General features: G+C 64.9%; 4 protein-coding genes across 8 annotated transcripts; 2 read left to right on the forward strand and 2 right to left on the reverse strand.

Annotated features, from left to right (window-relative positions):
• Positions 1-571: 571 nt before the first annotated feature.
• Positions 572-5,200, forward strand: LOC137667082 (tubulin alpha-5 chain). The gene is made up of 4 exons (XM_068407540.1): positions 572-683; positions 2,557-2,779; positions 3,244-3,392; positions 3,594-5,200. The coding sequence occupies exons 1-4, from the start codon at positions 681-683 to the stop codon at positions 4,563-4,565; spliced, it is 1,347 nt and encodes a 448-aa protein (XP_068263641.1). The 5' UTR covers positions 572-680; the 3' UTR covers positions 4,566-5,200.
• Positions 5,201-6,088: 888 nt separating this feature from the next.
• Positions 6,089-8,151, reverse strand: STK16 (serine/threonine kinase 16). 2 transcript variants are annotated; one of them, XM_068407846.1, is made up of 7 exons: positions 8,076-8,151; positions 7,176-7,395; positions 6,962-7,095; positions 6,766-6,886; positions 6,590-6,685; positions 6,401-6,522; positions 6,089-6,315 (listed from the first exon to the last, which is right to left on the reverse strand). In XM_068407846.1, the coding sequence occupies exons 1-7, from the start codon at positions 8,129-8,131 to the stop codon at positions 6,177-6,179; spliced, it is 888 nt and encodes a 295-aa protein (XP_068263947.1). In that variant the 5' UTR covers positions 8,132-8,151; the 3' UTR covers positions 6,089-6,176. The 2 variants fall into 2 exon arrangements, with proteins under 2 accessions (XP_068263947.1, XP_068263946.1); XM_068407845.1 differs by having other exon boundaries at positions 8,046-8,144.
• Positions 8,152-8,681: 530 nt separating this feature from the next.
• Positions 8,682-14,518, forward strand: GLB1L (galactosidase beta 1 like). Its single transcript, XM_068407782.1, is given in 17 exon segments — positions 8,682-9,086; positions 9,561-9,733; positions 10,055-10,205; positions 10,453-10,513; positions 10,787-10,881; positions 11,269-11,449; positions 11,551-11,609; positions 11,795-11,916; positions 12,140-12,180; positions 12,476-12,531; positions 12,533-12,595; positions 12,738-12,812; positions 12,907-12,996; positions 13,127-13,240; positions 13,503-13,634; positions 13,995-14,210; positions 14,285-14,518. Coding segments are annotated over 17 exon segments (2,250 nt in total). The 3' UTR covers positions 14,501-14,518.
• Positions 14,519-14,684: 166 nt separating this feature from the next.
• ANKZF1 (ankyrin repeat and zinc finger peptidyl tRNA hydrolase 1) lies at positions 14,685-21,764 on the reverse strand. 4 transcript variants are annotated; one of them, XM_068407678.1, is made up of 16 exons: positions 21,733-21,764; positions 21,279-21,410; positions 20,874-20,983; positions 20,381-20,483; positions 19,797-19,981; positions 19,400-19,515; positions 18,956-19,109; positions 18,508-18,730; positions 18,230-18,331; positions 17,852-18,004; positions 17,621-17,737; positions 16,916-17,189; positions 16,377-16,488; positions 16,086-16,253; positions 15,902-15,972; positions 14,685-15,338 (listed from the first exon to the last, which is right to left on the reverse strand). In XM_068407678.1, exons 2-16 carry the CDS (start codon positions 21,403-21,405, stop codon positions 15,218-15,220), a joined length of 2,136 nt encoding a protein of 711 aa, XP_068263779.1. In that variant the 5' UTR covers positions 21,406-21,410; positions 21,733-21,764; the 3' UTR covers positions 14,685-15,217. The 4 variants fall into 4 exon arrangements, with proteins under 4 accessions (XP_068263779.1, XP_068263777.1, XP_068263778.1 ...); XM_068407676.1 differs by having other exon boundaries at positions 17,852-18,028; XM_068407677.1 differs by lacking the exon at positions 15,902-15,972 and having other exon boundaries at positions 17,852-18,028.
• Between the last annotated feature and the right edge of the window lie 33 nt (positions 21,765-21,797).

A 21,797-nucleotide genomic window follows, 5' to 3' on the forward strand; every position in this document is an offset into this window, starting at 1 on the left:
GACCCTTTCTTTTGGGGGTTGGCCAGCCCCCAGCCCAGACTTGTCATGCTGATCTGCAGTCTCGTGGAGGTACAGCAGTGCCTGCCTGTCCCCACCGGGAGGGACGGGCAGCCCTTGGCCAGGGGTTCCCGAAGTGCTGATGGCAAAGGGTGGTTTGGAGGCATCCTGATCTTTAGAGCCTGACCTGCGCCTCTAATGTGTTTCTCCTCTTTCCTCCTGCTCTAGAGGCCCAGGTGGTCTCAGAGTGTCCCTAGATCCCAGGGAGCCTGCAGTGCGGGGGAGCTGATGGCAGAGCAAGGCAGGGGCTGCTGTCGCTGCCCCAGACCCCGTCCTGGTGGCTGAGCACCACTTGTACCCTCTGAGGGCTGGAGCCCAGACCTCCTGCCCGCAGCCTGGCAGGATGCCCCTGCTCCCCTCCTGGCAGAAGAGGGAGAGCAGCCCCGGCCCTCTGCACTTTGGGGTCCCTCCGGAGCCGAGAAGGAACCCAGGCAGGCTCCCACTGGCCCCCGAAGTGGGTACTCCCGCCCCGCACGCAAATGTACCCAAATGAAGGGGCGTGACGGCAGCAGGCCCCTCCCACCTATAAGAGGGCGCTGCGGAGGGGATTGCAGCAGCCGCAGCTCCGCACCGAACCCCGCCGCACCGAGCCGCCGGGAGAGCCGGGACCCCCCAGCCGCAGCATGGTGAGTGTGGGGGTCAGCGGGCACGGCGCCGGGGAAGGGCGCCCGGCAGCCCCCCCGGAGCACCGGGCACAGCGGAGCCGCCGCGACGCGCCCCCTCCTTCCCCGCCGTGACCTTGGGCACCCCCCCCGGCCCCTTCCCCGGGAGCAGCCGTGCCCCCCCGCCGCTTCTGCCCCGTCCCCCCCCCGCGCCGCCACCGGTCCCGGGGCGCCTGGATCCCCCCCCCTCCGCCGCACCCGGGGCGGAGGGGCGCTGGGGATGGAGGGGGGGTGACCCCGCCGGTGAGGAACGGTGGCCGCGGACGGACGGGGACAGCTGCCGGGGGTGGAGGCGCCGGCCGGGGGCCGGAGCTGGGCGCTTGGCGGAGGTCCCCCCCGAGGCAGCGGGCGCCCCGTCGGGGCTGGCGGCAGGGAGCGGGCGTGGGGGTCCCGTCCCTTCCGTCCCTCCCGTCCGTCCCGTCCCGCGGGGGTCTGGCAGCGGCGGAGCGGGCCGGAGCCGCTGTCCAAAGCGGGCAATCGCCCGGGGCCGGGGCTATATTTAGCGGCTCGGGAAGGGGCCGGGGCCGTGCCAGGAGGCGCAGCGCCCTGCCCGCGGCACCGACCCGGCTCTGCCGGGGACCCTGCCCCGGGCCGCCCTCCCTCCCGGTGGGCTGAGGCTGCTCCGGCCCTCCCAGAGGAGGCAGGAGTCCGTGTGGCCCCTCCTCCAGCACCGGACCGGGGCACGGTCCCCATCGCGGCTCAGAGTGCTGCACGGTTGGGGAGTGTGGGAGTGAGGAGCCCCAGGGACCCCCAGGCTGAGTCTTGCCCCGGGGGAGCGGGGATGCTGGGGGTAGCAGAGGAGGGATGGCAGGGCTGGGGGACCGACGATGCCGGAGCTAGCGGAGGAGAGATGCTGGGGTAGCAGAGCAGGTCTGCACCTGCAGGGTGGGAGCGCAGGAGGCACATCTCCAGCTCAAAGCCTGCTCCCCAGCACTTCTAGGATGAGAGGAAACAGCCTCAAGTTGCACCAGGGCAGGTTTAGATTGGATATCAGGAAAAATTTCTTCACAGAAAGGGTTATCAAGCAGTGGAACAGGCTGCCCAGGGAAGTGCTGGAGACACCATCCCTGGAGGGTTTTAAAAGACAGTAGATGTGGTGCTTAGGGACATGGCTTAGTGGTGGACTTGGTAGGTTAATGGTTAGACTCGATGACCTTAAAGGTCCTTTCCAACCAATATGATTCTATGATTCTGCCCGTGCGGGTTTTGCAGCATGTGTTTGGGACTGCGTAGCCCAGGGAGTCTCTATGCTGCCTCGGAGACTGCTGGGCTTCACCACCAGCCCTCCCCTGGCTGCCCCCACACCTCAAAGGCCACCACCCCCGGAGGCTGACTGCTTGCCTGGCTCTGGAGCAGCAGGAGAGGGGGTTCCCTGGTTCTGACTGCACCTCATGGGTTAAGTATGTACCTGTGTCAGCTCAGGACCTCACCCCTCGCCGGGCTGCCATGGCGTGGGGAAGATGCTGAGGCTGCTGAGGAGCCTGGCAGCGCGGCTGGGGCAGGGGAGCCAGGCCAGGCTCTGCTCCCCGTGCTGCTGAAGGACAGCCCCGGCCAGAGTCCATGGGGCTGATGGCTCCCGGTGTGGGCAGAGCAGGAGGAATGCCAGGGCCGGCTCCTGACCCTGCACGATGCTGATCCATGGCTGAGGGCAATGACAGCCATGTGGTGACCCTTGGGGGCATGCAGGAGGTCATCCGAAGGAAAATGTGCCCCCTGGGGCTGCTGGCTGGGGCAGGTCCCATGCAGATGGCCATGGGGCACTGGCACCAGGCAGAGCCCTCCCCGTGGTGGGCTGGACAGAGCTATGCCAGCTCTGACCCTGCCTCCCCCTCCCCAGCGCGAGTGCATCTCAGTCCACGTAGGCCAGGCCGGCGTCCAGATGGGCAACACCTGCTGGGAGCTGTACTGCCTGGAGCACGGCATCCAGCCCGACGGGCAGATGCCCAGCAACAAAACCATCGGCGGAGGGGATGACTCCTTCACCACCTTCTTCTGTGAGACCGGGGCTGGGAAGCACGTCCCACGGGCCATCTTTGTGGACCTGGAGCCCACTGTGATCGGTGAGTGCTGGAGTGTGCACGGCCTGGGGTGCGCCCCTGGGTGGGTAGCGAGCGGCTGGTGCTGGCAGTCTGCTGGCAGTATCCTGCACTGGGCTCAACCTGAGGGCTCTCCTTTCCCCAGGAGAAGCCACAAACCTGAGTGCCAGATTTTGCTCCTCAAGGGTCCTAGACACAGCGGTGCTGGTAGTCTCTGCTACCACATGTGCACGGAGAGAAACCAGCCCAACCGGCACGGCAGCTCCCGCTGTGCCGCCCCAGCTGTGGACGGCAGCTCCCGATGGGTGGGAGAAGCTGAGCTCCTGTGCAGGGAGGTGGCAGCCACATCCATCTGCCAGAGAAACCTGACGCCCGTGGCAGCCCCGCTGACGTGTGGGTCCTTGGCCGTGTCCCTGGCAGGCGGAGCCGGGAGGACGGCAAGAGATGGGTGCTCACACCAGGCTCAACCCTTCCCTGCTCTCTCCTAGATGAGGTTCGAGCTGGAATCTACCGCCAGCTCTTCCACCCCGAGCAGCTGATCACCGGCAAGGAGGATGCTGCCAACAACTACGCCCGTGGGCACTACACCATCGGCAAAGAGATCATCGACCAAGTGCTGGACAGGATCCGGAAGCTGGTAGGTGACCTCAGAGGGGGAACATGTCCCCCTGGGCTGGGCTCCAGCATCCTGCTGGTGCTCAGAGCACGCTGCAAGGCCTGCTGCGCCCTGGGAGGGCTCTGCAGCTGCCCGAGGGACCAGGTCCTGAAGGACTTCTGAACAGTCAGACGTTCACAAGGAATTCCATCTCAGAGCAATCTCATGCACCTCTCTCCACAGGCTGACCAGTGCACAGGACTCCAGGGCTTCCTCGTGTTTCACAGCTTTGGAGGTGGCACCGGCTCTGGATTCACCTCCTTGTTGATGGAGCGACTCTCTGTTGACTACGGCAAGAAGTCTAAGCTGGAGTTCTCCATCTACCCTGCGCCACAGGTCTCCACTGCTGTGGTGGAGCCCTACAACTCCATCCTCACCACACATACCACCCTGGAGCACTCGGACTGCGCTTTCATGGTGGACAACGAGGCCATCTATGACATCTGCCGCAGGAACCTGGACATCGAGCGCCCAACCTACACCAACTTGAACAGACTCATCAGCCAGATTGTGTCGTCCATCACAGCATCGCTGCGGTTTGACGGGGCCCTGAACGTCGACCTCACTGAGTTCCAGACCAACCTGGTGCCCTACCCTCGCATCCACTTCCCCCTGGCCACCTACGCTCCCGTCATCTCCGCAGAGAAGGCTTATCATGAGCAGCTGTCAGTGGCCGAGATCACCAACTCCTGCTTTGAGCCGGCCAACCAGATGGTGAAGTGTGACCCTCGCCACGGCAAGTACATGGCCTGCTGCCTGCTGTACCGTGGGGACGTGGTGCCCAAGGACGTCAACGCCGCCATCGCCACCATCAAGACCAAGCGCAGCATCCAGTTTGTGGACTGGTGCCCCACGGGCTTCAAGGTGGGCATCAACTACCAGCCGCCCACGGTGGTGCCGGGGGGGGACCTGGCCAAGGTGCAGCGCGCCGTCTGCATGCTGAGCAACACCACGGCCATCGCCGAGGCCTGGGCTCGTCTGGACCACAAGTTCGACCTGATGTACGCCAAGCGAGCCTTCGTGCACTGGTACGTGGGCGAGGGCATGGAGGAAGGGGAGTTCTCCGAGGCGCGGGAAGACATGGCCGCTCTGGAGAAGGATTATGAGGAGGTTGGCCTGGACTCCTACGAGGATGAAGAGGAGGGCGAGGAGTAGAGAAGCCCTTGCCAAAAAGGACCATGCTCCTTCCCCGTTTTACCTGCAGAAACCCTTTGCAATAAACCTTTTCAGAGCTTCCGTGTCTCCCACTAATCCCCCAGCTGTATTGGTTTCTTGCCAGGTGAGGTGTGTGGTGAGTGCTTCAGCTCTGCTGCTGGTGCTGCTGTGCTTCCTCCCAGCGCTCTGCTCTAGCTCCGGCTTGCTCCCCACATAGGTAAGAGTCCCCAGGTCCCGGGGCTGTGGCACACATCCCACCCCGCTCGCTGCTCCAGTTGGGGGTGGGTACCGCTTCCTCATGTGGTATATGGCCCCCTCTGTATGGTCCTGCATTGTATTCTGGAGCCCAGGGGAGCAGATTTAGCCCGGGCAGCAAAAGATCTGCGGCTGCTGGGACTTCTCCCCACGTGCAGCCTGAGCATAGGTGGGCTCATCTGGAAGGAGAGTGGTTGAAGCAGTGGGAGCGGCCTGGCACCCCTGTCCCTGTGGCCACAGCACGGGGCCAGGGGCATGCCGGGCTCTGTGGTGCAGCCGGTGTGCCCCGCAAGGGCACCCAGCGCGGCGTGAACCCCCGTGGCTGCTTTACTGCTGTGTTGTGGTGAGAGGATTAAAGGAGGGGAATGCTCCCTGTGAAACTGCTTGTCTGCTTCTCTTTTCTTTACCCCCTCTCTGCGGGCAGCCCAGCTGCTGCGTGTCCCAGCGAGCCTCTCCAGCCGAGGGTGGTTGTGCTGTCCCCGCGCTCTGCTCGCTCCCACCGGAGCAGGGCTGCTGCCCCTGCCTCCCAAGCTCTGGCAGCTCCCCAGCCTGGGCACCCACCTCCCTCCGCTTGGGCAGCCAGGGAATTCTGCCTGTACCCCTGCCACCGCCTGCCTGCGCTGCGCTGAGCCTCTTCCCGCAGTGCCCAGCGCCGGCGGCTCTGAACAGCGGCGCCTGGCTCTGGCTCCAGAGTTGTGTTAGCTCCCATCGGGAGCATGCTGCAGCCAGGGATTAACTTTCCCTGCTTACTGCTAATGCTCTGGCAGCACCGGGGCTGTCCTCCGCTGCCCTCCCCCTCCAGCATGCCCCGTTCCCCCCATGCCCCGGCGGGACCCCCTCCCCACAGACAGGGACATGTCCACACCTCCTCAAGAACATCTTTTACTCCAAACACAAGGCAACATAGGTGCCGAGAGCAGCGGTGGAGCGGGTGCCAGGTTCCCCTCCCCTCGCTCCAGCACCGCACCGGGACCAGGACCGCAGCTCTGCCCCGGGCAGGAGTGACCCTCCTGGGGCACAGAGTGGCAGGGCCATGGCTGCCGTCCCCGGGGGGGGGGGGCGGCGGTTCCACAGCATCCTCCTCTGCAACCCCCGAAGGGAGGCAGTGGCTGACGAGGGCCCCGTGTTTAGCAGCAGGTCACAGGTCCACAGTCCTGGGGCACAGACCAAGTCCCAGGCAGCAGCATCCAGGGCACAGACCACTCCAAATCCAACACACCTTCAGTGCAGAACAGCAGCTCTACCCCGGTGCAGCAATCCCCTCTGCAACGGCTCCACAGGGCAGCAGGGATGAGGGCAGCCGCTTCTCCCCTGGCTCGGCCTCAAGGCGCATCACCGCTGTGGGGTGGGACGGGCTCAGATCTGCGTAGTGTCCTGGCCCGCTGGCGCTGGCTGCAGCCCCTCCAGCTGGTGGAGGATGTAATTTATGCTGGGTCGCTCCTGGGGGTTCAGTGTCATCATGGAGCAGAGCAGGCGCTGCAAGGCGGCCGAGTACCTGGAGGAAAGATGGCGAGGGGCGTCTGCACGGTGCACGGCATGGGGGGCTGCTGTGAGCAGGGTCACCCTCCCCAGCCCCTCACCTGGTCGTGGGGGGCACAACGATGGGGTTCTGCACCGCCAGAGCCACGCTGTCACCCTTCTGGAAGATGGCGTCGTAGGGGCCCTCCCCAAACATCATGCAGTACAGCACGCAGCCTAGGGACTGGAGCGCAGCGGGGTCAGGGCAGCCCCGCAGCAGTGGGACGGGGGACGGGGGGCCGGATCCTTACCCAGATATCTGTGCGCTCGTCTATGACACACTGGCTCGGCACCGTGAAGAGCTCGGGGGCACGGTAGGAGATGGTGCAGCGCTGGGCAGCCCAGTCCTGCAGGGAGGAGGGTGAGGGGGGGGATGAAGGGCTTGGGGCAGGGCCGGGCTGGTAGGGTGACATCCCAGGGCACCCACCTGCACGGCTGTGGCCTCCCGAGAGCTGTTGACTTCAATGCGAGCTTGGTTCATGGAGCCCAGGTCCATCAGGAGAGGCCGGTCATCCTCATCCAGCAGCACGTTGGTGGGCTTGAGGTCCCTGCAGGGATGGACATCACTGAATGCCTGCTGGGCCCCCTGCCAACCCCCCAAGCCGGGGCTGCCGGCCCCGCACCTGTGCGCATAGCCCTTGCTGTGGATGGCTTGCAGCCCGCGGCAGATGCCATAGAGGATGAGGAGGATCCGTTGCTCTGGCATGAAGGTCCCTTTCTCCTGCAGTGCTTGCACCTCGCTCCAGAGAGTCCCGCCCTGGCAAACGCAAGCAGCTGGTCACCACTGCCGCTCCTGGCAGCAGGGGCGTGGGGGCAGCCAAGGGAGCCCCCCCTCACCTTCACGTAGGGCAGGAGGAGCCAGGCTTCGTGCTTGGCACCCTTCTCCACCATGCAGTGGGCCACCAGGGGCAGGATGTTGGGGTGGTCGAAGAGGCTGTGCATCTCCACCTCATGCAGGGCGGCCTGGCGGTCCTCCTTGTCATGGCACGGGATGCGCTTCAGGGCATAGAAGCGCCCGTCCCTCATCCCCTCCACCAGGTCCACGTAGCTGAAGCCCCTGAAAGAAGCCGAGTGCGGCGTGGGCTGGGTGTCACACCGCTGTGGTGCCCATGTCAGGGCCCTGTGCCCAGCCTCAATTGTGAGCACCTAGGGGAGGGGGCGCAGCGGGTACCTGCACCCCTTTCCATGGGAACCCCCCAGGCATGGATGCTCCCCCCACCTTGGGGGCACATGCCAGGCACCCAAAGCATCCCCCCGCTCTGCATGAACAACCCCACTGGCCCAATCACCCTCACTCCCATGGGTCCAAGCACCCACTCCTGGGCATGATCGACTCCTGCCACCCAGCATGACAATCCTCCGCCACGCACGTGCTCAAGCATCTCCCCCATGCCCAAACACCACTTGTGCTCAAGCATCTCCCCACCATGCTCGAGCATCCTACACACACCCAAGCATATCCTCCCATGCCTGAGCATCACGCCCATGCCCCAGCATCCCCCCGCGCCTAAACATCCCCTATGAGCATCACCTCCACTCCCGAGCATCCCCCCCGTGCCCGAGCATCCCCCCACGCCCGAGCATCACCTTCACGCCGAGCATCCCCCCACGCCCGAGCACCCCCCGCACGCCCCCCACGCCCGAGCACCGCTTCCGCCCGAGCGTGCCCCGGTGCCCGCGGGCCCCCCGCGCCGCAGCCCCGCGGACCCCTCAGCCAGCCGGTGCAGCACCAGGTACCGCGCGCCCCCCAGGCTGACGGTGCCGCGGGAGCAGACGCACAGCGCCTGCCCCATCGCCCGCCCGCGTCATCGCCCGCCGCCGCGCGTCACCCACGGCGTCACCCGGCGCGTCACCGGCGGGGCGGGGCGCTGCCGCCCGCCCGGTGCCGCCGCGCCGGGGACCGCGCGCTCCCCCCGGCGGAGCGGGGCGGGGGGGCAGCGCCGAGCCCCGCGCTCGCCCCGCGCTGTGACCGCGGTGGAACGCCGTGTCCCCGCCGGCTGCCGGCCGTGGCGGCATCCTGCAGCCCCGCCGCTCCTCGGAGCTGGCCCCGGTGGGCCAAGCCCCGCGCCCCGGCGGGCAGGTCGGCGCTGCGGGGGACAGAGATAGCGAGGCCACCCCAGCAGGACTCGTCCCCGAGGGCGTCACCCCGTCGCCCTCCGACGCCCCTGTCACCAGCCCTGTCACCAGGCTCCGGCCCCGGTCCAGGGACGTTTTCCTTTCTGTCAGACAGCAGTGGCATCGCCCCGTCCCGGAGCTGTAACCGGGGTGTCCCATCACCACCTCTCCGATGAAATAAGGGGGCTGAGTTCCCTCGAAGGCGTTTTGTCTGGTGGTGACACTTTTATGAGGCTCCTTGTCCTCCCACGTGTGTCGCCCACCACCCCGGGGGGCACCGGGGATGCGTCCCCTGGCTGGAGCTGGCTCGGGCGATGGGGTGCTGCCTGCACCCCGTGCTGGGTGGGCTTGGAGGGGGGTGACATGTGGCTGGCCCAGGCACGGGGGGGCCTGAGCCACCCACCCCCTATCCCACGCTCTCCCCCCAGCTGTGCTGCTGTTCCAGCTGTGCTGCTGTTCCAGCTGCCTGCACTTAGGACCTGGAGGAAGCGCCTGGCACTGGCTGAGAAGGATCATGTGATGGTGGTGTCCACGTCCCCCTTTGTCCCCCATCCCGGGCCTGCCGAGCGCCCAGCGAGCATGGGTCTGTCAGCTCTCGCCCTGCTGCTGGTGGTGGGGCTCCTGCACACGCAGGTTAGCAAACACGGGTGGAAAGGTTGGGAGAAGCGCGCGGGGCTGAGCTGTGAAGGGTCCGGTGGGACGCCTCCGGGATCTGCCTTGCTTTCCTCCCCCGTGTCCCTGCTCTTGCTACTATGGCTTCCTTCTGCTGCAGCCCATGTCCTGCCCCAATGTCCCGCTTGCACTCCCAGCTCCCTGCCTGCCCTCCCAGCACCCGTCCCCAGCAGCACCCGTCCCCCAAAATGCCACCAGCTCAGGCACAAGGTGTTTGATTAGCGGCGAGGGGGCATCAGGAGGGGCAAATGGCTGCCCTGCTTGTCCCTCCCGCTCTCCTGGGACAGCGTGGTACCTGCCTCATCCCTGCACTGAGGATAGGGAGGGTCCCCCTCAGGATCCAGCCCCCATCAGTCCCTGTTACAGGGAGCATGGGAGGGGGCGGCTGGGCTTGGGGAGGGTCTGCAGCCCCCCAGAACTGCCCCTCTCCCGCAGGCCTCCCCCCCAGCACGCTCCTTCGAGCTGGATTACGAGGAGAACTGCTTCCGCAAGGATGGTGCCCCTTTCCGCTACATCTCGGGCAGCATCCACTACGCCCGGGTCCCGCGCCCCGCCTGGAGGGACCGGCTCCGCAAGATGTACATGAGCGGGCTCAGCGCTGTGCAGGTGTAAGCGACGGGGGCCACCCTGACAGCGCCCAGCCCACAGCCACCATGGCCCCTCGGGGTCTCTGGGGCCCCCGGAGTGGGGACAGAGGCAAGGATGGTGTCTGATCACAGGGAGCGGGGAGCAGCCCTTCCACTAGGCTGACTATGACCCCTAGGACACCCCTGCCAGACACAAGCATGAGCCTGGGCTAGTCCCAGTCCAGCCCCAGTTGCCATCCTCAGCCCAGGCTGAAGGCCAGTTCCCAGGAGCAGAGAGGGATGGTTCCCTGTAGTGCTGGGGTGCCCTTAGCCTCCACGTGCTGATCTCCCCTCTTGCCCCAGCTACATCCCCTGGAACTACCACGAGCCCCTGCCGGGAGTTTATGACTTTGCTGGGGACCGGGATGTGGAAGCGTTCCTGGACCTGACAGCCGAGCTGGGGCTTCTGGTGATCCTGCGGCCTGGGCCCTACATCTGTGCGGAGTGGGAGATGGTGAGCCCCAGCCCCCAGACCTGGAACGGAGGGGTCATGGGTGGCCTGGGAAGGGCACAGCGGGGCTGACCCTTCTGGCTGGCATGCCGACCCCGGTGCCATGCCAGCCATGGCCAGGGTGCTGCTCTGCAGGGCACGTGCCACTCCGGTGCGGAGCGTTAGCACTGCCCTGGCCCGGTGTCGGCTGTGTGCCAGCCCGGGCTGCTGAGCAGTTTCCCTGCCTCCCTCACTGCGGGTGTTTCTCCAGGGTGGCCTGCCCGCCTGGCTGCTGTGGAAACCAGACATCGTCCTGCGCTCCTCCGACCCCGGTGAGCCTCGGCGCAGGGGTCTGGCCACCGCGTCCTTACAGCCTGGTGCCAGCCCGGCACGCCGGTCTCTCTCCACGCACCTGCCAGCCCCGCTGCATCTTCTCTCCCATCCTCTTCTCCACCTTCTGGGACCGCCATAGTTTGTCCTCCACCTCCACTTCCCCATCGTGCTCGGCTCTGCCCCGATTGCTCCATCATCCTCCTGGCAGGGCTGGCTGCGGGTGGGCTGGGGTGGCCACTGCGGCCAGGCTGAGCTGCCCTCTCCCTCCTCAGCCTACCTGGCAGCCGTGGACTCCTGGCTCCATGTCCTGCTACCCAAGATCAAGCCACGACTGTACCAGCATGGGGGGAACATCATCAGCGTGCAGGTAGGGTGCTGTGGGACCCAGCCCGCTGCCTTGCTCTGGGTCATCTTTGGATGTGCCTCAAAAAGCCACCTGTACGCCCTACACTGTGCCATCATCTGGCACAGCTCTTAGATAAACCCCTCCTGACCTCTGGGTCTGGGTTTAAATCCAAAGGCTCAGACTTGGGGGTACCTGCCAACACCTCGTTTGTGGTTTGAGGAACACTGTCAGAGCTGGGGGTCACAGTGGGGTGGGAAGGTCAGTCTTGGGACGCACCTGGGGGTTGTCACAACATTTAGTGATGTGGGGAGGGAAGGGGGGACCTGGGTGCTCGTCCCAGTGCGTGGCGGGACTTGGCTGCAGCCCTGCCATGTGCACGCTGGGTGCCGGTCCCTGCCCTGCTTGCAGGTGGAGAATGAATATGGGAGCTACTACGCCTGCGACTACGAGTACCTGCGGCACCTGCTGGGCTCGTTCCGGGCGCTGCTGGGGAGCGAGGTGCTGCTCTTCACCACCGACGGCACGCGGGCATGGGAGCTGCGCTGCGGCACGCTGCAGGGGCTCTACGCCACCGTTGACTTCGGGCCAGGTACCCCTACGGGGGAGGAGGAGGAGAAGGAGGAGGAGGAAGAGAGGGGATGGGGGTCCCAGCTCTGTCCTGCACCAACCTCCCTCCTGCCACCTCCACAGGCTCCAACGTGACGGAGGCATTTGGTGCCCAGCGCCGGGTCGAGCCGAAGGGACCCCTGGTGAGCTTGGCATGGGCACCGTGTTGGGGAATGACCCGCGATGGCTTTGGGGAGGCAGAGGGGTTGGGGGGGACGAGGCAAAGAGGGGTGCTGGGGCCAGGCTGCAGGTGAGCAGGGGGATGTGGCTGAGAGAGGGGTGCCAGGAGCCCCAGCTCCGGGCAGGTGACAGCCCCTTTCTCCCCCAGGTGAACTCCGAGTACTACACGGGCTGGCTGGACTACTGGGGCGAGGCGCACGCCAGCACCAGCTCGGCGCAGGTGGCCCGGGGGCTGGAGGACATGCTGCAGCTGGGAGCCAGCGTCAACATGCAAGTAGTCAGCTGGTGGGGGGCGCAGCCTGCGGGGGGGGCCATGCCCTCCCATCTGCCAGCATTGGAGTGGGCATTGCTGCTCGCCTTTGTCCCGCAGGGCTGGGGCAGGGGGAGGCAGGCAGGGCTGGGTCTGCGGGTAGAGCAGGGAGGGGGCAGCGCCTGGTGAGCCCCCCGCGGGGTCTGTGGGGGTGCTGATGGGGCTCTCTGGGGTGTCCCGTAGGTACATGTTCCATGGGGGGACAAACTTCGCCTACTGGAGTGGTGAGTAGGGCCCTGCCCTGGGGAGGAGGGGGGCACGCTGGGGGGCTTTCCTTGGCCATCCCTGAGGAGCCTGCTTCAGGCTCCTGTTCTGTCCCACAGGACAGGCTGACACATACCCAAGGGCCCCTCAACCCAAGTCTGTCCCCCCCGGGGACTCCTTTTGTCCCCAGGCAGGGGCTCTCAGTTCTGGGTCATGCCCCCCCTGCCATTGCATTGCAGGCAGCCTGGGGCTGGGTTCTATGCCCTGGGCTCTGCCAGAGCCCCTTCCTCCACCTCCCATCGCTTTCCTGGCCAGGTGCTGACTTCAAGGACCAGTACAAACCAGTGACCACCAGCTATGACTATGATGCCCCCCCTCTCGGAGGTGGGAGACCCCACGGAGAAGCTGTTTGCCATCCGCACGGTCATCAGCAAGGTGCTGAGCCTGGCAGGCAGAGGGGGACAGTACTGGGCACCGCTGTCTGTGCCAGGGAAGAGGGGGACACAGAGGGACATAGCAGGGCAGGGGACATCTCCCTGCTTGCCCCGGGGGGGGCAGCTGACAGTTTGCTGTTCAGTTCCAGCCCCTGCCCGTCGGTCCGATGCCCCCCGCCACCCCCAAGTACGCCTATGGCTGGGTGGGCCTGCGGAAGGTGAGTGCCTGCCCCGAGGGCTGTGCTGCCCCTGCAGCTGTGCTGCACCTGCTGGCACTGCCCGGCTGCCCCGCGCCCGTCCCTCTCTTTGCAGTATGCCGACCTCCTGGATGTCTTGGATGTGCTGTGCCCCTCCGGGCCCATCCAGAGCCAGTTCCCTCTCAGCTTTGAGGCCATCAAGCAGGTGAGTGCAGTGGGGGACACTGGGGGAGATGCTCCTAGGCTTGTCTGCCCTGCCCTGGCTCTGGGGTGGAGGAGCAGAGCTCATCTCCAGCCCCGTTTTCCTTTCTGAGCCGCTCCGCTGTGTCTTGCAGGCCCACGGCTTTGTGCTGTACCGCACACAGCTGCCCCGGGATGTCCTGCACCCAGCCACGCTGGGCGCTCCTCCCCACAGCGTCTGCGACCGCGGCTACGTGACGCTGCAGCAGGTGAGCCAGCGGGAGCACATCTGTCCCTGTCCCTGTGCTCGGGAGTGCTGTGGGACCTGCTGGCAGTGGGGCTGTGCCATGCCAGGGGCTCAGGGACAGCCAGGGTGCCGAGATCCACACTGAGCCCTTGTGGGGTAGCCCTCTGGCCGGAATTTGCCCCCTTTGGGGGTGGAGGGCAGCCCTGGGCCGGCTCTTGGGGCACCGGCAGCATTTGGGGTGGTGGGATCTGGGCATGCGGCGGCAGTGCTGACTGTGACTGCAGGAGTACCGGGGGACGCTGGAGCGGGACGGGCAGACAACGCTGCATGTGACGGGCAGGGCAGGGGACACCCTGGACGTGCTCCTGGAGAACATGGGCAGGATCAGCTTCGGGGCCAACATCAGTGACTTCAAGGTGAGGGGAGAGGGCCCTGGGGCTCCGGAGGGGATTGCCTGGCCACCCGCATGGCCAAACACCCCCTTTCTCCTGCCACCAGCAACAGACCCCAGCCACAGCGGGGCCACTCCCAGCCCTGCTCCCTGGTTAATCTTTCTCGCACCATCCCCTGGCAAACCTGCCAGGACCTGGATAAGGCTGAGATCAGCACCCCTCTCCCCCACTTAGCTGCCACAGCAGCCAGGGCAGTGCAGCCCCTCGGAGCGGATCCCATCCCACCTTCACAGCTGAGAGGGGGATGTGCCCTGGGGAAGCCAAGCATCTCCCTGCCCCTGGCTAGACCCTGCTGCCTCATTTTCGCCTCCTGCTCCAACTCAGGGCTTGCTGGGGAGCCTCTCCTTGGACTCCAGCCCTCTCAGCAACTGGCTGATCTACCCCCTGGCCATAGACCCTGCCATCCAGCACGGCTGGCCCCACACTGCCCTGCCGAAATCAAGCAGCAGGGGCAGAGCCGGGCCAGCCTTCTACACTGGGACCTTTGAGACCCCTGGCATCACCTGGGACACCTTCGTGAAGTTCCCAGGTTGGAGCAAGGTATGGCGGTGCATAGACGGGAGAGGGGGTGAGGGTGGAGAGGGGCACAGCTCAGTCCCGTCTCCATCTTTCAGGGCCAGCTGTGGATAAATGGCTTCAACCTGGGCCGGTACTGGCCCTGCCGCGGGCCCCAGCAGACCCTCTTTGTGCCCAGCTCGGTGCTGCATGTTGGCTCCAACAACATCACAGTGCTGGAGCTGGAGGGGGCACCCGCTGCCCCCTTCCTGCTCTTCCTTGACCGACCCCTTTTCAACAGGACCCTCAGCCACGGCACCACAGCCACAGAATAAACACAGGGCTGCTGGGCACTGGCGTTGCCTCTCGCTGGGGCTGCGGAGATGGCAAGGCCCTAGGAAAGGGGCACACGTCCTGGTGTGGACATCCAGAGCTCCTGCTGTCCTCTAGGGCCCGGCAGGGTCTGTGCTAAGGAGAAAGGGGCTCAGAACTGAGTTTGTTTTGCACATTCATCCCAAATAGTTCCAGTGTTCATGCTGACGCCCCCCACACCTAGGGGGGTCAAGGCACCTCTTTATTGACAATGCCGGCAGAGGAGGTAGTTGCTAACATCATACGGCTGAGACACCGATGGCATCCAGGAGAGGAGAGGGCAAAGCACAGCCCAGAGAGTGCCCAGAGGTACGGCTGCAGGTAGCTCAGGGCTGTAGGGTCTGGATATGTCAGGATCTGTCCCACTGCCACGGGCAGCAGCCTACAATGTAGCCAGGAGAAAAGCTGGGAGCAAGACCCCCTCCAGCTGGAGCTGGGCCACGGCGCAGTCCTGGCCCCTCACATTAGTGCACAGGGACCTCCCAGTTGCCATGTCCCCACAGTCACCCCCCAGAGTGATATTCTTGCCCCAAGCCTTGCCGGAGTTGCCCCCAAGAGTGACGCGGCCAGCTCAGTCCCTCCAACCAGCGCTGCTCCGCAGGCTGTCCCTCACCGCGCAGCCAGTGCTCAGCTCTGTCTCCACCACATCGGTCCTTGGCAGGTGGCAGCAGTCCCCAGCATTACGTGTGGCTGGCCCGGTCCCGGCGGTGGGTTTGCAGGCAGGCCGTGGAGCAGAAGGAGAAGTCGAGGTAATGGAAAGGGATCCGGCCCAGCAGAGACTCTCCACACTGCCAGCAGCGGCTGCAGGGAAGAGCAGAGGTGGCCCTGAGCGAAGGAGACACTTGCAAGAGGGTTAGAAGAGCAGAGAGGATTCACTGCCTGGGCTGTGACATGAGACAGCAGCAGCATGAGGGAGCTGGGGCTCCTCTGGTCCTACAGGGCTCACCCAGCAGCCCAGCCAGGACACGGTCCCAGGAGGCAATGCTGTGTGGGGTGAGGCTGAACATGGGGGAATTTGGCCCCATTGGGGGTTGTAAAGCCCCTGCCCAGATCAGCATGGGCAGGGCTGGCTGCCTGCACGGCTGTGGGGTGGCATAGGGAAGGGACATGGGATGCAGGGTCAGGGGCATGGGAGTGGCTGCGGGACTGGCTTATCATAGATCTGGCTGCAAAGTGGACCAAGTTGTCCTTTCCAGAATATTTCAGGGGAGCAGGGGAAGAGAGAGAGAAAGCTTTTAGACAGGCACTGCTGGGAACCGAGTGGACAGGAGTAGCTTTAGACTTGAAATGAGAACTGGAGCAAGAAGGGCAGGGAACAGCTGTGGGAGAGTTTCTCTGCACAGCCACACTACTGGGGCCGTTACCTGATGTTGGCAAGGGCTGTGCTGGCGTCCTGCAGCTGCGCAGCCAGCCTCCGCTCAGCAGCCAGGGCCCTCTGGGGAAGAGAGACAGCTCAGCCCCCCAGCCCCACGAGCTGCTGTGCCCAGAGCGCCCCACATCAGCACTGCCCCAGCCGGGCTGGATCCCCTTCCCCATGCACGGCCTCACCTTCTCCCTGTCAGACAGGGCTGCGAACCGCTGCTTCTCTCCCTGCTCCTGCTCCCAGCGCTGCCGCTCCTCCCGCTGCGCCTGCTCCCGCTGCTTCCGCTGGGCTTTCTGTGCCCGCCGCTTCTCCAGCTTCTTGGCCTCCATCTCCTGCGTCAGGGGCCCTGGTACCTGGGGGCAGAGGGCAGTCAGCATCTCCCACTGAGCCAGGGCCAACGGCATGAGTGGGCAAGAGGCGCTTTGCTCCGGGTTCCCCCAGCCGTCAGAAGGCAAGGGCAGAGGGCAGGCATTCACCTTGGCACGGCCGTAGTCGTACTTGTCTGGATGGTCTACCATGAACTTGCGGAAGGCGTTGCGGGTCGGTTTGTCAGCAGAGACACAGTAGGGGGTCATCTCCTGCCCGTCTCTGCGAGACAAGACCAGCTTGCCCTACCTGTGTCCCACTGGGCTGTGAGCCCAGCAACTCCCCAGAGATGTGCAACAGGTACTGCAGGCCAGGGTAGTGCAGCCAAGGAGGGGAAAGTTGCTTATCCCTACACCAGAATCCCCCAAATCCTCCCCTGCTTGCACCTCAAATACCCTGCAAAGGGTGGTCTCATCCCTACCCTTTGAACCACCTACCAATAAACCTGGAAGCACGTTGGGGCAGTGCCCGCCTGCCACTGAGCCAGACCAGGCGGGCAGAGAGAACGGTGGTTCAGCTCTTAGGCCTCCCGTAACAAAGCCAGACACCCTGGCTGGTAGAGACCAACCCTGGCTGTCCCAGGACAAGGCTGGCACCAGTCTCCTGTGGTTGAGACAGGAGTGAGTCGCTGGGCACCCTGCGGCCGTACCTGAGGGCAGGGTCCGCCCCCGCCTCCAGCAGCAGGCACACCGCCTCGGCCCTCCCCGCCCGTGCTGCCACATGAAGCAGGGTGCAGCCGCGCTCATCCACGGGCTGGTTGAGCAGGGAGCGGGGCGTATCCAGGGGCTGTGCGCCCTCCCCATGCTCGCTGTCCCCCGGCAGGCCACCGCTCTCTGGCACACCCAGGAGGTGCCGTAGTGTCCCCATATCCCCTGTTTTGCAGGCGGTGAACAGGGCATCGCGGAGCTGGGTCTGAGGGTCTCCTATGAGGAAAGGACAGGAGGGGAGTCTGATGGCTCCCTGGGCAGAGCGGTGCTCTGGTCTGACTAGGAAACACACATGGCGCAGTTAAAGTATCATCCTGCCAGCTGGATTTGAGCACTGCAGGATCTCCAGAGTCTGTGACAATGTGCCATGGCATTGCTAGGCACTGTTTGCAGCAGACGAGCCCTCTTCTGAGATGGGACCCACTCCAATCCCCTCAACACACCTGCCTTAGCCAGGTGCTGCCTGCCCCCCCATTCAGAGCTACTGCTCCGAACACACGGCTCACTTGAAGGCATGTGGCTGCACTACAGCCATCCCACACCCAGCTGCTCTGGGCACCCATGTGACAACGCGCTCTTCACCCCACTGCAAAGGCACCAGCAAATGGGGCAGGCATGTACCCGGCCCAGCTCCCGACCCCACTCACCTCCATCGGCCCAGGGAAGGGGCTCAGCCCCAGCCTCCCCCCGCTGCTCCGTCGCCAGCTCCAGGCCAGGCTGCCCACACTGGATAACAGGGCATCCCCTCTCTTCGGCACAGGGCCCTGCACGGGGAGCACATGGTGAGGGAGAGGGCCAGGGCCAGCCCGCACCCCAGCCATGGCAGTCCCTTCCCCAACGCCCTCCTACACTGCCCCCAGCCAGTTCTTCCCCCTCACCTTTCTCCACCTTCTTGTCCCTCTTCTTCCTCCTTTTGCGGTTTCGCTTGGGCATCACTTCAAACTCCCCAAGGTCCAAGGTCCCCAGTGTCACTTCCACAGCCTCCAGTTCCCCTGCAGGGCTTTCCTCCTCCTCTTCCTCCTCCTCTGGGGCTGAGGGGGGTGGTAAGACAGGGGCTGAGGCCCCCCACAGAGCACGAATCACTCAGGGCTCTCAGCCAAGCACTCCCCACCCTTCTCCTGCCCAGCACAAGGCCACACTCTGCAGTCCCCCACTGTGGCGGCAGGCCCTGTCACAGGGCTGCAAATCTAGTCTCGTGCCATAACACCAGATTTCCCTGCTTGCTCAGTCATGTCTCCCTCCATGGTTCAACTCACCACTTGTGTCCTCCTGTGGGGGATCCACCTCTGCTTTCCGCTGCCTCTTCTGCCAGCCCTTCCAGGGGGACCCTGTGATGTCCTCCAGTGGCGTGTCCTTCCCTGGGCAGCAAGGATGCTCCTGTCATTGCCTGGGGACAGGGAGCACCCCATGTCTCCAGGGACTGAGGGCTGGAGAGCTAGCACCTCCACCCCATAGGGCAGCATGGCCTAAAGCACAAGGGACCACGTCACCCCACCTGCTCTGACCCACAGGCACCAGGGCTGGTCCAACTCACCATACACCTGCAGGTTGGCCAGCGTGGTGTGGACTCGCAGCACCTCTCGCAGGGTGGCCCGGCGGGTGCTGAGGGGGATGTGGCAGACGCGAGGGTCACCCTGGGTGAGGGGTGGGTTCCTGCCACCGAAGAGCAGCACACGGTTGTGACGAGGGGCCCGGAGGAAGATGCGCTGAGCTTCATTCAGGTGCTGTGCCCAGGCTGCCAGCAGGTCCTGAATATCCTGGGGAGGAAGGGGAGGCACTATGGGGTCCTGAGCATGCTGTGTGTTCACAGGTAGCTCTGGAGCAGGGACAGACTCAGGACAGAGCAGCCTCAGTTGGGCTCTGACCCCCTTCCAGAGCTCACATCCCAACCATGCCCTCCACCAGTGGTGTGGTACCACCCCATGGAGCCAGCTGCGACCGTGTCTCCCTGCCGAGAGCCCAGTGCTGTGGTGCATCCTCACCTTGAGCAGCGCGGCCTCGTTGTAACGCCGCAGGGAGGCTCCTGCCGACCTGGGTGCTGACCCTGGGGTCTGGGCATCCCGTAGGCCCTGGGCTGTGCCCCGCCGGGCTCGCACCGTGTAGCGGTGGAAGGTCTTGTGCTCCTGCACCTGGGGGCTGCAGAGAGGGGCAGGCATGAGCAACAGGGCCCCAGGCATGGAGAGGAGGTGAGCTGATGCTCCTGGGACCCCGGAGGACTTATGGCTTGTACTGAGGCGCTAAAGATTAATACGTCTCTTGCGGCACAACTGGGCTTAGCCAACTCTCAAGCAAAGACTAGGAGCTATAGGTGCCCAGGGTGTGGTAAGCACTGCGATGAAGGAGTAGGGAGGGGATGGCCATCCAACATGTAGCCCCACCTGACTGTGCCCAGAGGGGCAACCCCAGCTCTGTCCCCCTGTACTCACCCCCGGAACACAGCTCCTGCGAAGTGCCCACCGCCCATCATCAGCACAACCCAGCACGTGCTTGCACTGAGGCTCTGCAGTGATGCTGCCAGCTCCACTGGCTCCTCGATGCCACCCTGATACACAGACACCCTTGCTAACACCCATAGGATCACCTTGTTACCTCTTGCTGTTCCCCAGGACAGAAAGCAACCCCTCTGTTGGCACTAGAAGCAGGTTTCTAAGAGCACCCCAGAGTCAAACACCAGGCCACCAGCAAGCCTGGGGCTCTGACTGCGCACCAGAGACCACCCTTCCCATCAAGGGGGACGTGAGGGACTGTCAGACAGATGTCTACACCCCAGTGCCACCCACCTTCTCTAGGGTCCCTCTCCCAACAAGCTGGGCTGTGACTTGCCTTCCCGGTGTCCAGCACGCAGCGGTACGCAGAGATGAGCTGGCCCTTTGCATTGCGGAGCAACACCTTGTGGGAGCGGGGGGTCTGGGGGGTCTCGGGGCTGTCACTGGCAGAGGGCAGCAACTCCGACTCACTGCTCACATCGGAGCTCTCCGAATCAGACCCTGAGATGCTGGAAACATCACCTGCAAGGGAAAGAAAATGCAGCAGTGGAGCAGCACAAAGATTAACCAACTGCCTCCCCAAAACTTCGCAGGTGATTCCAAGGTCTAGCCCACAACCCCAGAAATGTCCTGTCCAGTACCCTACATGTTCACAAGAGGGCTGTGGGCTGGGGAGATAGGGGTTTGGGGCTCTGGACCCCCAGGTATGCCTAGGCAGCGGCTCAGGTAGAACACCCCCTTCTCCCCATAACAAGTCAGCAGGGCTCAGCAGCAGTGCTGGACCCCCAGAAGACCCCACAGGGGCAGAATAAAGGGACCCTGAGCTGGCAGAGGTAGGCAGGGGCTTCATCCCTGCCAGAACAGCCCCAGCAAGGCTGCTGACAGCCTCTGGACACCGCTGGGCGCAGCCCCGTTCCTCACCTGCGCGCGTCTTCTCCTCAAACACTTCTACTGGCAGTGTCCGGCGCCCCAGGAGTCGCTGCTTCAGGTTGAAGCGGTGCCAGTCGAGACGGTAGTGCTCAGTCTGTGGAGGAAAGAGGCATGAGCCAGCAGGGTCTTGGTGGTCCATGGAAACCCCCACCACCAAAGGGACTGAGGTGACAAACTCTGAAGGCTAACTCATGCTGGAAGCCTGCAGTGATCCTGACTGGAAGATCATGGTATATCAAGGAGTTAGCCATGTAACAGTTAACCCGAACAGGCGCAGACCAGAGCTTCATGTACCACCTGCCTCCAGGAAATGTCACTTTAAGTGATAATATATGGGGTCTGAGTGCCAGATCCCAAGACGAAGTGGGCAGTGGAGCTCCAGGAAGAGGCCAGTGATGGCCTGCACCACGCTGCGGCTGAGCTTCCTCAGCAGGCCCCTGCCAGCCCTGCTCCCACCTCATGCTGGCCGCTCGGCCCCGCTCACCTGCTCTTCCCGGCTGCTGAACACCTGCCCGCAGGTCGAGCAGCACATCCGCTCGGGCACCTCGGGGACCCCGTGGGCTTTCTCCTCGCTGCTGGCAGCTGTGGGTTCCTCTGGAAGAAGAAGGAAGGGCTGTGCATGGGCGGCTCCCCAGGCTGCACTATAAGGAGTGGGGCCTCCTGGGTTTCTTCTCAGCCATACAAAGAGCCCTATGGCTACAGAAGGAGCTTTGGGGACCTTGGGGTGACACCGAGGGAAGCCCATTCACCCACGCGCCAGGCAGCTCCCATGGCCAAGCTCCAGGGTGGCCATCTGAGCTGTGTGGGGGGCAGAGCCCCTGCTCCGCGGCTGAGGGCTGGCGGACACGAGCTTGGCTAAATACCACCCCCCCCGCGGAGCCCCACGCACCGTGGCTCCCCGGTACCGGCTCGGCGGCCCACACATCCGCAGCGATCCCGGAGACGAGGGTCAGCCCGTGCAGAAGGACGGGGTCCTGGGCGGCCTCGAAAACCGACCTGCTCTCCGGGGAGGGCATCGCTCCTGCTCCCAGCGCAAGGGACAGCGGGTGACGGGACGGGCCCCCGCCCCTCCGCGGGGTCCTTCTCCCCGCCTGCCTCGGGTCCCCCCGGGCTCCCCGCGCCACGGGCCTGCCCCTCTGCCCCCGCCCGAGCCCTCCCTGCGACCGGGACCCTCCCGCGGCCGCTGCCCCCGGGACCCCCCCCCCACGCCGTTAGTCCCCCGGGGCCGTTACCTCCGTGATCCCCCCCCCCCGTCCAGCCGTGACCCCCGCGATCCTCCCCCGCGAAGCTTCTCCCCCGATCCCCCCCCCGCCGGTAACGGGGGCGTGCGCCCCGTCACTCACGTGCAGCAGCCGCCCCGGCCCGGAAGCGCCCCTCAGCTGCGTACGTCACTTCCCCCTGCCTACGG

This window comes from Nyctibius grandis, chromosome 9, assembly GCF_013368605.1.
Source record: "Nyctibius grandis isolate bNycGra1 chromosome 9, bNycGra1.pri, whole genome shotgun sequence".
NCBI lineage: Eukaryota > Metazoa > Chordata > Aves > Nyctibiiformes > Nyctibiidae > Nyctibius > Nyctibius grandis.

Coding starts and splice junctions, on each gene's coding strand:
- STK16 (XM_068407845.1), bottom strand. CDS start 8,131: ATGGGGCAGGCGCTGTGCGTCTGCTCCCGCGGCACCGTCAGCCTGGGG. Junction 7,096..7,175: donor TCCTCCTGCCCTACGTGAAG/GTGAGGGGGGGC, acceptor TGCGTTTGCCAG/GGCGGGACTCTCTGGAGCGA. Junction 6,316..6,400: donor GTTGTGCCCCCCACGACCAG/GTGAGGGGCTGG, acceptor TCTTTCCTCCAG/GTACTCGGCCGCCTTGCAGC.
- LOC137667082 (XM_068407540.1), top strand. Junction 2,780..3,243: donor CCTGGAGCCCACTGTGATCG/GTGAGTGCTGGA, acceptor GCTCTCTCCTAG/ATGAGGTTCGAGCTGGAATC. Junction 3,393..3,593: donor TGGACAGGATCCGGAAGCTG/GTAGGTGACCTC, acceptor CTCTCTCCACAG/GCTGACCAGTGCACAGGACT.
- ANKZF1 (XM_068407676.1), bottom strand. CDS start 21,405: ATGCCCTCCCCGGAGAGCAGGTCGGTTTTCGAGGCCGCCCAGGACCCC. Junction 20,484..20,873: donor TCAGCAGCCGGGAAGAGCAG/GTGAGCGGGGCC, acceptor TTTCCTCCACAG/ACTGAGCACTACCGTCTCGA. Junction 19,516..19,796: donor GCGTGCTGGACACCGGGAAG/GCAAGTCACAGC, acceptor TCTGTGTATCAG/GGTGGCATCGAGGAGCCAGT.